This window comes from Neodiprion lecontei, chromosome 5 (assembly GCF_021901455.1).
Source record: "Neodiprion lecontei isolate iyNeoLeco1 chromosome 5, iyNeoLeco1.1, whole genome shotgun sequence".
Classification (NCBI taxonomy): Eukaryota; Metazoa; Arthropoda; class Insecta; order Hymenoptera; family Diprionidae; genus Neodiprion; species Neodiprion lecontei.
This window is the reverse complement of record NC_060264.1, coordinates 31,237,013-31,254,091: the sequence shown is the minus strand read 5'-3', so window position 1 is coordinate 31,254,091 and position 17,079 is coordinate 31,237,013. Positions and strand designations below refer to the sequence as shown.

The 17,079-nt window shown below is 38.2% G+C and overlaps 2 protein-coding genes across 3 annotated transcripts in view; one reads left to right on the top strand and one right to left on the bottom strand.

Annotated features, from left to right (window-relative positions):
- Positions 1 to 597: 597 nt before the first annotated feature.
- Positions 598 to 17,079, bottom strand: part of LOC107226849 — a 21,589-nt gene continuing 5,107 nt past the window's right edge. For both annotated transcript variants that reach the window (XM_046741290.1, XM_046741291.1), the window contains exons 3-10: positions 10,476 to 10,543; positions 10,000 to 10,211; positions 9,579 to 9,883; positions 9,292 to 9,433; positions 7,836 to 7,905; positions 5,998 to 6,147; positions 4,615 to 4,757; positions 598 to 4,370 (exon numbers count right to left, since the gene is read on the bottom strand). In XM_046741290.1, the coding sequence (XP_046597246.1) occupies positions 2,325 to 4,370; positions 4,615 to 4,757; positions 5,998 to 6,147; positions 7,836 to 7,905; positions 9,292 to 9,433; positions 9,579 to 9,883; positions 10,000 to 10,211; positions 10,476 to 10,543 (3,136 nt within the window). In that variant the 3' untranslated portion in view covers positions 598 to 2,324. The remainder of the gene's footprint in view (positions 4,371 to 4,614; positions 4,758 to 5,997; positions 6,148 to 7,835; positions 7,906 to 9,291; positions 9,434 to 9,578; positions 9,884 to 9,999; positions 10,212 to 10,475; positions 10,544 to 17,079) is intronic.
- The window catches only part of LOC107226848 (DNA (cytosine-5)-methyltransferase 3B-like), a 26,155-nt gene continuing 14,412 nt past the window's right edge, over positions 5,337 to 17,079 (top strand). The window contains exons 1-2 of the mRNA XM_046741289.1: positions 5,337 to 5,636; positions 10,999 to 11,075. Coding sequence (XP_046597245.1) covers positions 11,028 to 11,075 — 48 coding nt within the window. The 5' untranslated portion in view covers positions 5,337 to 5,636; positions 10,999 to 11,027. The remainder of the gene's footprint in view (positions 5,637 to 10,998; positions 11,076 to 17,079) is intronic.

The window sequence follows — 17,079 nt, the reverse complement described above, 5'->3', positions numbered from 1 at the left end:
GCAATTACTTGAAAGAAATTAGAATATTTTTAGATATAATCAAAGATTATCAGATTTTTCACAGAGTTTTTCATACTTACTCATTATCAGACTTTTACAGAATATTTCTGAATAAATCTGAAAAAAAAACTATGAATAGTCTAATAATCTCTGATTATCTACGAAAATATTCTAATTTCTGTCACGTAATTGGAACACAGTGAGTCAGAAATATTTTTCCACCATGGATGTCCAATAATATTTCTCTAATTAATAATAATCATTAGTTAATAAAAGATAATATTAATAATAATAATTAATATTATTATAATAATGTCATACCTAAAACTGAACAAATATATAACAATATGTATAAACAATAATAATTAATTATTGTTAATCACCATATCGCCGGGACACAATTAAATCTCCTATATACTTATAATACGTATGATAACTATATATCATGTACTCAACCATCGTCGCATGTTATAATAATAATAATAATAATAATAATAATGATGACAACAACAACAACAATAATAATAATAATAGCAATAAAATTATTAATATTCATAATAATAATAATAATAATAATAATAATATTAGTATCGTATGATAGGATAAAAACCTGTGCATTTATACAGTAGCATACGATGTTTTTCTCCTTATCGCAGTTTTTTTTTTTGTTTTTTATTCAAATGGCACCATAAGTGTCCCGTTGAAAGCCGAGGGTCGGGGTAACACTTCGAGGATTTAGTTTAGATTTGAGTTATAAGTATACGCGTAAAAGTTATAGCCAGGAAATAGTCGTGATTTTCACCGCACTACGTAGTGGATAGGTAGGTAACATACATATAATAATTTTGACTATTGTTAGTTTAGCCATGTACACATACGTCTATTATTAGATGCTGATAATATAATTATATAGAATTTCGTTAAGAAGAAAATAAAGTACATAACTAGTATAACTCACAGTTGTTAGAGCGCATATAGGATATAGACCAGGGCAAAGTGGATGATAATATTATGTGAGTTATTCTAAAATAATATTGTATACAGTTTATATCAATTCGATTTCACTTTACCCAAATATTGGAAAGAAAAGGGAATTGGAAAATTGCACTTTGCCCCTTGATGTTACAACTATGCGCCCTGGTCTTCCCTATATAATTACCTATTTATACTTACTTATCTTCAAATAAGTAAAAATCAAAATTTTACCTACAGAGCTGATTGCTTTGAGTCCGTAACAACGCGTGATTATTACCGATATATCTACGACACATTCTTGGCCACAGACTTTGCGAGCAACCTTTTATTCATTCGTCTTAAACTTGTAGCGTCGATGTTGCGAAAAATGTGATTTTGAAATTTTAATCTTAGATAAAATAAAACGAAAACGGCGACATCGTCCACGGATCTCGGAGATAAGGATAGAGAAGTAATTCAATTCTGTTCCCATTGAATATCTTTCACCTGTCTCATTTGTTTTTTTTTTTTTTTAACACCGTTCAAAGTTTTTTCCGGATGTAAGTTATAATTGATTATTATCCACATTACAATGAGTAAACCATAGGCAGGCAGTACGTGTTTTGACGAGTGAATTTCGCAAGTTGGATTGTAAGTTCATACAATTTTATCAAGAATATAACCGTAACTAAACATATCTTGCTTTGATTTCGTTTCGCGTGCTATAGCATGCGATAATTGGCGAGTATTGAAGATTATTTTAGACCCAAAATGAAACTACAAATATATCAACGGCTACCATTTTTAATCTATATCAGCATATGAATTTACCTTTCAGGTATTCTTCACCATTTGATAACGTTTTTCACTTTCAAAAATCTACCCCAAATATAATTCACTCTTTATACATTGTATTTGTGTACTTCTATCTATACCGAATAATAAGTATCAGGTTTACTGTTGATATGTAACTAAAAAAATACTGCAGTTTGTAATATTATTTATACAGAGAGAGAAAAAGAGAAAGTTTCGATTTTTTTTCTTTTCTTCCAAAATCGTACGTTAGCGCCGATTTCGCGAAAGTCTATTAAAACTAAAATTGGACAAACTTTATATGATCAACATTTTTTCTTCGTCATAAATAAATAATCAAATAAAATAACAATAATAAATAACCTCCTTATCTGAGAGAAAATAAATAAAAATCAAATACCGATAAATAATTTTTCATATCACTCATCGAGGCTACGAGATATAAAGGCGAAAAAATTCAGATCGGACAGTAATAATAAAAATAATAATAATAATATAATGTAATGTAATGTAAAAATAGAAAAAAGCGAGTAATATTATATCGATTACTTTGATTATCATACAGCGTCGTAGGCGAGGTCGACGGGTGGCCTGTGATGTGACGAAAGGTAGGAAGTCGCGGAGCTCCCGGGACCGGGTCCACCGCCCCCAGGATACCCTGGATAGTTGGCACTAGGCGCGTGAATCCCGGCGTGGGAAGGTGGGTAAGCGTCAAAGGAGCTGGTGTACGACCCGTTATAGGGATAGGGATTAGCCATGGGTCCTAGAGAGGGATGCATGCCGCCCATCCCACCCATGCCGCCCATGCCGTAAGTGCGTTGCATCAGGCTGGGATCGAGTCCACCGAAGAGATATCCGTTCGTGGAACCCATCGGGACAGGATAATGGGGTCCGGGTATGATGTTGGGATACGAATTACCCGGATGGGGGTGGTTCATGCTCGAGCTGTAACTGTTCGAAGTCAAATTTTCCACGGTATAAGACTTGCTGTGCTGCTGGGTCTCCGGGTGATGCCGATTGTTCATTCCGTACAACGAGCCGTAGTTGTCTGCCGGCGAATGATGGAGAGAACCGGGATAAAGTCCGGCGTGAGGCGGCGCGGGAGGCGGACTGTAATTCGACATGCTGGATGGCGTGAAACTTGGTAGATACGAGGCCTGGTGATGGGTATCCATCTTCTCCGCGAGAGACTCATCGCTCATAATGCTCTGCGAAGGGTGACGCTGGTTACCGCTGTCCGCTATGCTCGGTATCTGGTCAACCAGTGACTCCAAATCGCTGAGGCTCTTCGACGAGACGTCCTGGCCCCCAGTGCCACCCGTGTTGCTCCTCTTCACCGTATTGTACTGCTCATGGGAGTGCGGCGACATTGCCGGGTGCGTAGGGGTGTGCGGATGCGTGTGAGGGGGCGTCTGGTGAGAGTGGTGAGAGTGCTCGTCGTTGCCGAAACCCTGCTGGCTCAACGGCGTCGGCGTCGTCTGGTGGGGGTGGGTGTTATGAGACTCCGGTCGCCGGTCGTGGTACCCCATGTAGCTGTTGTAGCTCGAGTGTGACGGGGTTCCGGGATTGCTGTGGTGACCGTTGTTGTCGCCGCTGCCCGGGTTGTACGATCTGTGATCGCCGGCTATATTTTGCTGGGCGATGCTGGTCGGGGGTTCAAAGTCCGGGTGTTCGACGCTCGGCGATGTCAGGGGGGACGGCTCAAGGTTGTTCTCCGACGATATCGCCGTGTTTATCTCCGAGGACAAATCGGAGTGGGTGAACGATAGCGACATAGACTTTGGACTCTGGCTGTAATGATGCATGTGGACAGGGCTCTGCTTTGCACTTATGTTGTACGGACTGTCGTTCATACTCTGACCGAAGAATCCCGAATCCCCCATCGACGGGTACGGCGCCATATGGGGAAAACTGTTTGGCGGTGACATTATCGGTGGTGAAAAACAGTTTGGCACGGAATTCGAATAGTTGTCGTTATGATGATTGCTGAGAGTTTGATGTTGTTGTTGTTGTTGTTGTTGCTGTTGCTGTTGCTGCTGCTGTTGATGCTGATGATGGTGTTGCTGCTGGGTCTCTCGTTCCCTGCTGTCGCTTTCCATTTGCTGTTGTTGCTGTTGTTGTTGTTGTTGTTGTTGTTGTTGCTGCTGCTGCTGCTGTTGCTGCTTCTGTTGCTGATGTATTTTCTTCGGCCTACCACGCCGTTTCTTTATCACTTCACCGTTAGCATCAAGCTTCTCTGGGTCTGGCGCGGGCTGTTCTTCGATACTCTTTATCTTCTTTGGTCTTCCCCGCTTTTTTTTACCCGGTATCACACCTGTGCCCGGTTCTTGCTTTATCTGCACCGTGCTGCTCAAATCTGTTATCTGGTTTTCGCTGTCTGGTGTAAATTCGTTATCGAATATCGGCTTCCTGTCCTCCACTGGCTCCACCTCCTTTTTCTTCAGTTTCGAATCGGCGAAAACTATGTCCGATTCCTCAAGGTGGCTTATTGCACCATTCAAATAATCACGGAACTTCTTCAATGCTGCGTAGTATGGAACTTTGTCCGCCGCTCGTGGCAGCTGTGCACACCTCGCACTACTCGACGGCATGACCCACATGTGCTATTAAATCAAACAAAAAGTCAGTCAGAATACCCCAGTTTGAAATATTATTCTATAATTTAAAAAATTAGAAAAATGCGAATGTGTGATTGAGGAAAAAAAAAACAACTAAAATCAAGAATACGGTAACTGTTCTATTCGATGGAATAAAATTTCTTAATCTTTGGATCCGATTTCCTTGTGTTTTGCGTACTTTTTTTAATTTATTTGTTCATGTTTTTCAGTGTCATTAATTCAACTTTACCGTATTAGTTCCATCGACGAGAGTTGGTTGCCTGCCAAATCCGAATTCTTTTTTGCCAGAAAATACTTCGTAGATCAATTTACCGTTGAATACGGCTATTTTGGGCTTATACTTTTGTAATTTTTCGAGTAACACGTGACTTCCTGAAACAATTTTAACAACATGTGTAAATGTCAGTTTATTTCGAACATGTACAAACATTCTATGAGAATTTTTAACGTTCACGAGATAAGGAAAACGTTGACACAAATTTCTGCTAGTACGAATTGATATCTTCTTAAAACTGAAACTAATAATAATTGTGTCAAAGTTTATAACGTAAATAAAATTAGAGAATCAAAGAATATCGTATAGGTTTTTCGTGGTAATTATCTCATACATAAATAATCGATTTGAATTCGCATCCTGTGTTTTAATAGCCCCAATCAAGCAATAGAACGTTAGCACGCGAACCTATAAACCATAGAATGTAAAAATAATACGTAGATGGATTTCACGTGGGTACATTTTCAAGGAACTAATCTGGAGCGTTTCTCAATCGCCTGAACTTTGACACAAGTTGAACGGCGGCAAAATAATCCCAGGATTTTGTCGGGTACAGGCAAAGATACTAAACTACAGAGTTAAATATCCGTGGGGTACAGGGTCAATTACGTCATTGCCGAAGTGGCAAAAATACAACAAAAAACACAACTGGCGTGTGTGCGGCACTACGTACGTGGTGTATTTACACATGCAGACTCGTAGGTTGATCGCCATTCGCCATATTCTTTGTGTTCGACTCGAAGTGATCAGATTGAGTGAAATGTAACTATTGTCCAGTACAGAGTTTAAAACTGGATAAGTGTTTTCTGTCCCGTTTAGGCGTACAACGTGGTCCGAGAAGCCATGCAGGTTAGACATCATTAAAAATCAAAGTAACGAACGAAGAAAGTTATAATTGTGCCGGTGTAAAATTGTGAATTGTCACACCAACGCAACTGATAAATCATTGAGTATTCTCCTCGATTAACCTCCCCTGGGTAAGTACGCATCGAAAAACCTAAGCGTGCATCTTTCATTTTGTGCAATAGATCAAATAATCTGATCAATCTACGCGATCGAACAATAAAACAACACCATAACCAACAAATCTAGTGATTTTCTCGCGGATAAGTCTAGCTTTATTCGATTGTTTCGGCTCTTCGGAAACTTTCTAACACAGATCAAAACGATGGGTGGTTAAATTACATTAGAACCACTACAATAAGATCGCTTTATCTCGAATTGTGTTTAAAAGTTCCACGAAAAGAAAAGGCGGCCGCTATGGAAAAAAAAAATGAAACAAATTCTGGGATTCTGGTAATAGATGGCGGAAATATACGCATGTAAAATTGGACTGACCTTCCTTTATTTCCTTCCGCGTGAGATCGGCGCTTCCTTTGGTCGCGCGTGCCACCATATTCGTAAATCCTATTCCAAGCCGTAACAATTTATAATCGTCATCGGCTGTAAGAGGTTCGGGCGTTAATCCGCTCAGATGAAGACATTTCCCTGAAAGAAGTCACAGTTTTGACAATTTACTTTCGACCCATCGACGATTTTTTTTATTGCGATGTAGACGTATCTTTTCGATGTAGAACTTTTTACTAGGGGGATTCGTAACGCCTTCCAACGAAATCCGAAAAAACCGTTAACACTATTATCGTGCGTCGTACAAGAGGCGATAGATAATAAGGCAAAAAATCGTATCATTAAATCGCGGAGTCGTGAAAAGGGATCGTATAAAAGTAAGATCGACACACTTTACACATTTTATGCTTATAGGTGTAGCAGAGAAAACAAATGAATTAACTTTTCCGCTATCGAACCGTTTGTAATAAAAACTGCCATATCACATTCGAAATTCGAATCACGATGATCCGTTAGCTTTACCAATCGAGTATACTGCATAAACATCGTCATATCTGGTACCGGTTCGGTGAAATGCATTAAAAAATCGTGACTACGATGATGACGATGATGACGATGACGATGATGACGATGACGATGACGATGACGATGATGATGAGAATAATAATATTAATCACATTATTATTGTATTCTCGTTAACGAAAGATTACCTCGTGACATACGAGGAGGAGAACGAACAACGTGTGGGATATAATCGATCGAGCTAAAAAGTAGGACGAAGCGCGTACCGTACGTATAAACGTATAAACGTACATACATACATGCATACATACGTATGTACGTACATACGTAAGTATATTATAAATACGTACACAAGCCGTAAGAGATTCGTAATTTTCCGCCATGAATCTGTTGTAACGAACTAAGCATTTGTAACGCGCGTATAAATCGCCGTTGGCGCGATGCGTTTAATTGTAAATGAAAAGAAGGAAGTAGAATGTCACCGGAGGAGGAACCGAATGAACGAAAAAGAAAAGTCCATTAAAATACACGTGACGGAGGTCTATTAAAAATATACATGTTTGTAGAGAAAGAAAAAGAATACGACGGGACGGTGAAAAATTAGGGGCAAAGGGGCGAGGGATGAAAAGAGAGAGAGAAAACAGGGAGTAAAAAATAAAGAGAGAGAAGGATAGAACGAAAGAGCGAGAAAGAGCACTGGACTAAAGCTGCTATTGAACGGATAGGCGTGGGACATGAACTCACCCACACCTCTTCATTCCACCCACATTTTCCACCCTCCCGTCGTTCTCTGGCCTTTTCCTCGTTCCCCCTGCCTGAACTCCTCTCCCTCCCCCTTCCTACCCCCCGTTTTTCCCGCTCACGTCTCTCCTCTCCTCTCCTCCCTCATTCCCTGGTCCCTCCCTCCCTCCCTCCTACCCTTACCATCTTCCTTACTCCGTACAGTCGTTTTTATATAGTTTATTTATTTACTTTTTTTTTTTTACCTTGTTATTTTTTCTTCCGTTTCATCAACTTTCTATAAAATTCTCATTATGTTAGAATAAAGTAAATACAAACGATTTTTCATCTTCCCATTGATTTAAACGTTGTTTATTTTTTTTTTTTCTGCTAACAATTTTAGTTTCCTTTTTATCTGTCATTTGAAATTACTTTTAACCAATATATAAATAACATAATTATAATTGCTGACACTGACAGTAAATTTTACACGCATTCTAAAAGCACACCGGGATAATTATATTTAACATTCGTTCTTGGGTAAGGAAAATTCGGATAGTAAATTTTGGAAATTAATTGCTACTTACAGAAATGATTTCCAGGTCCTGCGTAATGATGCCCTTTGTAAGCGGCAAACAATCCTGGATTGATGCCAATCTATAACATAAAAATATGAGCTGCTTGAAATTATCTATAGGAATATTTTATTCTCAAAATGAATTTTTTTTCATTAGCCACGATTGTTGAAAAACCAAAAAATATTTGCGTCTATTTTATATATATATATATATGCATTGTACATGTTTCTTGATCACCGAACACCTGATCCAAATTTGGCCCAAATTATTACTTATTTATTTCTTACTTTTTCTAGAACAAAGTATTCAAACATAGATGCACACATCATCTCAAATAATCGTCTAATAACTGAACTTTATAATCAAACATAGAAACAAAAAACGAATCATGCATCCAGGAGGATAATAAAAATAAAATACAAAGTATTACTGTATGAAGAGATGACCAGAACCAATGCAAAAATAATAATGGATGTGTAAACTAGTGATAGATTTACGAAGAAGTCTATTCATCGCAGGCATATAATAATAACAAAGTTACTTTTCATGCAAAAGAAATTAGTTCAACGATGCTGGCAGAGCTTTTTAATTCCCTTTTTGGTTGTATTTGATGTCATGTTTGACCAAACATGTACTTCTTGGAGGATTCTCTCCAATCTTGGTATCAGCTTCAAACCGATTTCTGGTCTCTTCGAGTCACTAGATGTTGTATGGCGAACTCCAATTGCAGGTGTTATCCTCCTTGAATAGTCTAATGCTCCTTATCTTTCTTTACTATTCTGCATCTCATCCAGTATCGTCTGAGGACTCGCAATAACTTGATGATCGAAGCTGGTGTTACTCAAATATTGTTTCAGCTATACTCTGATCAGTACTAATCACTGGCTCACTCATAGCTACAACTTGAACTTATATAAACGTTGAAAGAAATATGTGATAAAAATTTGTAGATCCGACAACTTGACGCTGCTAAAAGTTTTCAATTAATCTCAAGAATCAAATATTCAGAGAGTTGATGTTAGAGGTAGAAGAAGCAGCTAAGCACCGTACAATCAGTACTCTTATTCAACTGAGAGGAAACGATTTAAACGCACCAGTTGGATTTGATTTTCAATCTCTCCGACTAATTCGATGCAAATATTCTTCTACCTCCAACTCATTACAAAGATAAACAATCTTCAATTATGACAATGCTGTTCCATTTTTCATCTGGTTTGTTTTTCCCTGTTTACAAATGTTGCCTCATTCAATTACTTTTCCTCTTGACTTGTTCGATTGCTCATATATCAAATTTCCATGAAACTTTAGACTTTCTCAATCCACTTTAATGATTCATTCAACTTTTGTGTTTAACGTTTTTCTACGTATCTATAACTTTTCAATTGTCAACAGAGAATTACTTCATCACTACCAATGTTTGCCGAATGAACCAACAGTTAACCACCGAGTAATCATTAAAACTTACTATAATAATGTCGAGATTACTCGTCAGGTGATCCGGCAGCACTCGTTTACTAACTTCCTCTTCCGGCATCCCATCAAATCTGTCGTGCTTTTTTCGCTCCTTGTAAGTCTTTGCCCGTTTCTTGGCCTCTGCCAGTTCGGCTCTGTAAATACAATGAATTTCAAATGAACGGGGGCAATTTTTATATTGACCAAGTCTATTTGAGTCAGACAGAGAAGTAAAACCAAGTAAGACTCCTACTTGAGCATCATATTATTTATGGGCAAAAAGAAGAGCGTAGTTCTTACTCCTCCGGCGTCAGTATCATCTCAGACTTCTTCTTTCTGCCTCGTTTCTTGGGTTGGTGCGGTAACTGAGGATTCGTCCCATTCATGGCGAGGCTCATCTGAAGCTGACTCGTGATATTGCCAGGCGAATGGTTCTGCAGGTGAACAGGAGGCGTCGAAGGTGTTCTAGATTGAGCTCCTCCAGGACACGTCATACTTTCCTGATTGCTACCTGGACTACTCGCCGCCCTCATACCGCCTCCCATCGACATTTCCTCATCGACAAATGAGTAAGGATCGACAGGTGTTTCGCACTTGATTGTGACCTGCGATAGTTAATCGTACATTGGTTAGTTTTTTTTTGTTTCTCACTCAGAAAAACCTGCAGAGAGTGTAGTTATCAACATTTGGAAGTAATAACGATTCCCAACTTGAAACCCACCTGATTGAGATTCGTTGTGTTGCTACCTGGCTGTTGAGATGTCGCAGACATCGGTGTGAGCGGTGTGTGAGGTGTGTGAGGTGTGTGTGGTGTGTGAGGTGTTAGGGGTGTATGATATTGTTGACTACTGTCGCCACCCGTACTCCTGAGTTCGAGATCCGGGCTTGTTTCGTAGCCATCGTCCCTGGCTTCCTGCTTCACCATAATTCCACCTGAAATAAGGAAGTCAATGATGAATCGTTACCACAAGAGAAATCCTGATGACTCAATTATTTCCCGTTACTTTCTTGTAAATATATTTTTATAGTTTTATCATTGGTTTTATTCGAACGCAAGTAAGTTCAAGAAATTTTTCAGCGAATGCGAGTTTACTTCTGTGATTGCAAACCGTCAGTTTTAGCATTCAACCAGGAAAACCGTCGATGCAAAGTTCCTTGTTTACTGAAATGATTCCACTGTGTTTTCTTTGTACAAACCTTGTGTGTTTGAGCAATTCATCGTCTGGCCATTGGGAACTCCATTTTGAACCGGAGAAGGATATGACCTGAAACAAATACCGGTTTAGTTAACAAAATTCTGAAACAATGCTGCGTCATGTCACAAGAACATTAGTTCTCTTGCACAAATACGCTAGAGATTAAGTAGAAAAAAAAAATATCTAAATGTGTTGAGAGCAAAAACCCACGTAATTCCGACTATATTCAATTAAGGGTCTTGGCTTTTCTATGATCCGTGTACAACGTCAGTCAGTCCAGCTGTCATATGGCTTAGGAGTATTAAAGGTTTCTAAAGATCAGAGGCCAGTGCCAGTCCGACAACATCTATTGTGACTACAGATACATAAAAATTTATCTGATGAAACAATCCATAGGTGAATTTTGCAATTCAAGATTTTTTTGTGCATGTTTTGAGTTTAAGACCTGAAAAGTTCAAATTTCTGTTATGTTGTATCTACTGGTACTAGTACACTATTGAAGTATCTTCAATCCTATGTTTCAGCAATAGGCGAATGACACAAGATTGTGAAAATGGAAGAGAAGCAAAGGACTGGTGGAGACTTGACTTCTACAAAACAGGTATTTGAATGATCAGAAGGAAATTGACGTTGATTATTGGAGTAATTATGGAGAAATAAACCGTCAAAACAAATTGAATTTCCTGATACAAGTAATGATGATTATATTATTATTCGTCATGGCTGATTGTTGGGGAAAAAGAAAGCTCTCGCGAAACTTCAATTAATTCTTATATATTCGTCAAGATTCTGTTAATGCTATTCTAACCGTCCATCCATCAATCAACTAAAAAGTAGAAAGAGGAGCATCTTTTACTTCAATCAGAATTCATCCCTCTTCTATTACCACCGACATCTGTCCGAATTCTTACAACTTTTTTTCCAATCAAGATATCAGAGTAAGATGATTTTTCACGGTGTGATTTACACGCGTTTACGACCCTGCAACTTTGCAGGGTTGTATAGTCGTTACTCATTCATCAATAAAGTGCGAATAGAATCGTTGGCTTATCTTGACTGAATATCTCCCCTTGTACAGGATTTTAAACGTCAATAAAAGGGACGTGTTGTACAGATAAACGTAAACGAAGGATTGTCCCTCGGTTTAAAAAAATAATCAACTAGACGGTCTCATTAGCGGTGTCAGTGGGTCGTTCATCAATTATCCAGCAGTATCCGTTTTGCTTATCGTTTATACTTTCATTAATCACTAACAATAAATAAGCAGTACAAAATCCCTATAGAGTAATGACTTTTAAACAAAAAATCTTGAAACTTGGCCTAGTCATTTTCGGTTAAAAAAATAAAACTGAAAAACTTTCTACCCGTTGACAATAGCACACCAATTTTCCATCATCAATCCGTTTATTAGTGTAATTCGTGTTTTTTCACCCTTATATACCTAAACGTTTCAGGAGGTATGACGAAATTCCGTGAAAAATTGTTTCATAAACTATCTATCATTAATACTATCTCAACACCGTCTTACGGAGACGAAAAAAAGTTATTGTGTAACATTTTGTTCCATTTTTGTGCAACATGACCTGCATCGCAGTTGCGGTTGTACTTTTATTTGATTTCACGTAGCATAGAATAAAAAATACGAGATTTAAGTTAGTAACGTTATCGTAACGAAACTTTAGGGAAAAAAATCACTATTTTCTTATTTTTACAATAACCGAAGGAACAAAGATTTCCAAATACAAGTATGTTTTGTTTTACTACGATTTACTGAATTTCAAACAATTGCAAAATCACGAAATAACGGTCTTTCCTCAGTCTGAATCGTTACGGTAACGTTGCTAACTTCACCACGGTGAAAAAGACCACCATTCTTATTTCAAATCGTGACTCGAAATCTTTGATTTATTTTTTATTCCCTGTATATTCCCTCCATAAATTATCGTCGCCGATTATCGCCACAAAACATGGCGCCACCTGTGCTGCTGGCCATCCGAGCGTATATAAATAACGTGAAAGACTTGAAGAAATTTGTGAAAAAAAAACCCTAGATGCAAAAAATGGGGGAAAAAAAAATTCCAAATCACAGAGTAATCATTGACAACGGCGCAGCAGCAGCAACAGCAGGTGTATATAACCAAGGTAAGGCAAACCGAAAGAACCCCCCCCATATATTTTGACATGGAGTATACTTTGTATATACACGAGCGTATGTATACTTATAAATGTATGTATATATACGCGTGAGTGCACACACAACGCTATGTATGCGTGTAATATACTCTTACATGCCCCGTGGTGTTTATATACCTATATATATGTATAAGGTATACCCATCTACCTCCTTCCACGTGTAAATACATAGTGCCGATGTACATACATATACCCCCGGTATACCATGTTCAAGGTGGATACATGCGTTGGCCCCGAGTGTATATGGCTCTCCCTGTATCTACGTACCCTAGGTATATACGTCGGATCGTGGTACGTACGTGTATGGATGTGGCGTACATGTATTATGCTTAGCGCGGTGTTTGTGTCTGCGTACTTGGTTGAAACGACTGGCGGGGAGCTGGTTGCATGGGATGAATGGGCTGGGGGGTGACGGGGGAATTGGAGGAAGAGATGGAAAAGGGGGAAGAAGAGGTGGAGGCGGAGGTGGAGGCTACAGTGTGAGGAGGTAGCGATGGGTACGAAACAGCGTGTGATAAACAATTTCCGATTAAAACAACTCGGAAAAAATTATAAATTATACAATGCGCTACGACTCTCTTTTATTTTTTTATCCACTCCACTCTATTTTCAAGGTGTAGAACACACGTGGGTGGTGTAGCGACAAAATTTAACTCCTCTTGTTTGATGCAATTCTGTAGAATCACCTACTTGACACACTGGGGTCGTTTGTACCCCAATGACATAAATCGTTATGAAACATCAACTATTAAATATTTTCAATTGACTTTTTTTTTGGAAGATCTTAAAAGGGTACTTTTTTGAAACTGTATAGGTTGAATAACAAAATATCAAAATGCCGGATGGCGCCACAGAACCGATGTTTCTAGATTTAGGTACTTTAAATTAATGAAGAAAAGGCGTGGAGTTTCTTTGTACCCCAGGGTGTGAAACAAGGGTTAAATTTCACAGTCACTTTTTTATTCCACTACTTTCATTTCATTATAATTGATTATAATCTGCGGTTCCGCAGCGAAAAAATAAGTTTCCACAAGTTACGATGAACTTTTCATAAAAGTATCATAACTCATCTTCAAATTAATTCTCTATTCTCTATGTTTTTCAACACGTGTGATATCATTATTCTTCAAAATTTTCATTCATTCATTCATCTTTTTACTTTATATACACGATCGTAGTACGTATAAAGAATTTGAAAACATTCGCAGCTACTTTTGCCAAAATTTTAACAACTATTACTTTCATCGATTCATCAGTAAAGTCATTTTAACTTATAAACATTTAATAGAACAAAGAATGTATATCGAAAAAAAAAAATTACTTGAATATCTACAGAGAGAATCGTAACAACGAATAAAAAATACGATATCGCGAATCTGTTACGAACTAACAGAAGTAACGTAAGACGTATAATATAATACGATGGGAAGATAATTTTTTTAAACGCAAAGCGTGAACAAATTACGGAAAAAAATAATAATAATAATAATAATAACAATAATGGACGAACTAAAGCAAAAAATTAACGTTTCTTTCAAATTCACAGTTTCATCCCTTTTCTTGCACGTGTATTTTTTTTACGCCATGGGGGCTTGTAGCCATCAGTTAATCCAGCAGGGGCTGCTTGTTGCTAAGGGAGACCCCCAGAAAACTCTTCGCACACAGGGAACAACATTTATATATGTATATATTTATATGTATATGTGTGTGTGCGTGTGCGTGCACGTATGTATGTGTACACTATATAATACACTGTATACATACACCCAAGTCGCACGCGCGCCAATATATATTACGATATATATAATGTAGATATACTGTAGAATACATACGTGTATATGTGTATATAGATAAACATGTATTGGCGTTTACGTGCAAGTGCGTATGTATATGAATTCATGTTCGCGCATACAAACAAAACCCCTCCGAGCCTCCCTCGTCCGCATGAGAGACAGACACGAACGAGTTAGGTGGTGCGATGCCCACATACATGTGTACGTGTACATATATGCACGGTAATGTATATGGATAGGTATACAGTGTTATACACACGCGTTGCTAAACAGTGAAAATGTCGATAAAGGAAAAACCACAGGGCTAGCTAGGGTATAGGCCAAAACGAAACTATCCTAGCTCTTTATCCCGTAGCGTAGTGTTTTTGAATTTCCCGGGGAAAAATTTGGGCTAATGCGTTCGTGAAACTATCGCGTGGTAGAAGGGAATAAAATTTTGAATCTCGTTCAAGTTTTGATGAACAAAAATTGTAGGGAATTGTAACATTGACGAATAATCGAGCTGATGCATCTTTGTGTAGGTGGTGTTCGTGGATATTACGAGTCGCATTTTAATACAGAGAAGAAGAAAAAAAGAAGATCGATGAATATACGGCGTTAAAGTATTATCACAGTTTCCCACTCACAGAGCGTTTGCGGTAGAATAAGAAGAAAAAGAAAACTAACGTAAGAAAGAAAATAAAGAAGGAATGAATGAATCAATCGAAAAAAAGAAATTGGCGATCAAAACTGTATCAATATAACTAGCAACAGGCTGTTGATACTTTGCCAGCCTCTCCTCACCGTTTCTGCTGCTTCTTGTCACTTAAATCTTTCACGGCTGATATATTTCAAAAGAAACAAATGTTATTCGTGAAAATAATCGAACAAAAGTTCCACGCTCGGCGAGTGTTGACAAAAACAAAAAAAAAAAAAAAAGAATATTAGGAGAAGGGGAAAAGGTGCACAGCTGTGAAGATCGGGGGTTGCTGAATTTAACGTGGGATTTAGTACAGAATCCTCTTTTTACGCACCCTGTCAACGCGTATAAGGATGTTTATGTCAATAAACTGTAAATCAACCTGCAATACGCAGAAAGAGTACAAGTTCTTATACTTCTCAACATCCTAACCGAGTTTTTGGATGTAAATTAGGTTTATAATACAACAAAGCTTACATTCGATGATGAATGATCTTCGAATCGATATTTTAACTACAGCAAAAATATGATTATATAATTTACTCTCAACAAGTTGTGTCGGAAAGAATAAATAAATAATAAACAAATGTATGCACTCGTGAATGACCGGGGAGAAGTTGCGAATGAGGGCGGGGGGGGGAGGGGGGGATTTTCGACGAACGAAAAACGTGAGGGAATTTCACGGACCAGCTTCGGAAAGTAAGAGAGCAAGAAAGAAAGAGAGAGAAAGTAAAGGGGGGAAGAAAAACGGTGGATGAATGTGGATACTTTCTTCGCGAGGAAGGCAATCAGATTTTATGATGTGAATCAATCTTGGCTCTTTCAAACCTTAACCTTACCCAACTTGGCGAAAGGAAACGAAACGAAAAACCTGGAGTCGAACCTGAACCTAACATAACTTGGATCTCATCTCCCGGGGCACGTCTGCAAGTATCCTTGTTTATTGGTTCGTTTCTTTTCTCCCCCTCGCTCTCCGCGGCTCTTCATTTTTACTTATTTGTTTGTCAAATTTGTTGTGTTGTTTTTTTTTTCCTTCTTCTTTTTATCGTCATAACTTTTCTCTTCCCCAACCTCCCAGTCGGCAGGAAACTTTTCAACGTCGAATTATACTTGTATTTCATCCCATTCTGCAACGGCTATATTTAACGCGGTACGAATCGTTGACTCCTTTATTTTCTTACATGTTTAGATAATACCAAAACTTTTCCCATCTCTTTCCTCTCTTTCCTCTCTCTCTCTCTCTCTCTCTCTCTTTGCTTTTCTCTCAAGTGTGAAGCAGAGCTTTCGAGATGCGAAGAAAAAAACCTCGGGTCTCTTGAAACGTTTTTCTTTTTTAAATTATTACCATCATTCTTATCAGTCCTTTTCTTTGTTTTCTCCCCATTCGGACCAATTTATCGTCAATTTCATTCGAATGAAAAAACTGCGTCAACTGCAATGAAATTAACATCTATCTCTCCTTTAAAATTGATATGGCAAATCGATTCACCGTATTAATTAACTAATTGATTGAAATGTACGTGTAATAATTACACCCGGAAAGTTATCCGCACAACAATTACAAATAAACGATTTTAACGGTGTATACAATTCAAGCAACACATGGTATATTTGTCCATAGTCCTTTTTATAGTTCAATATCACTTTTAAATTGTTTCACGCACGGGGATTCCCCGATTATTTTAACGCTCCGCTTCGTCCGCTCATTCCTGCCACTCTCCGTCACTCTCTCGCTGTTTTTTTCTCACTCTTATACAAAGTATATTTTCTACGCAAGCGATTCCCCTTTGATAATGCCATTTAAGATAGGGAGCTCTTGGAGGAAGAGGAGAAGGATGAAAGTTTGCGGGGGAGAATTACGAGATATCTTTTACTCCCCGAGCCAGCCAACTCATAGGAGGCATTCAGCCAGGCGACCCTGCAGCAGTAGCAAGCAGTGA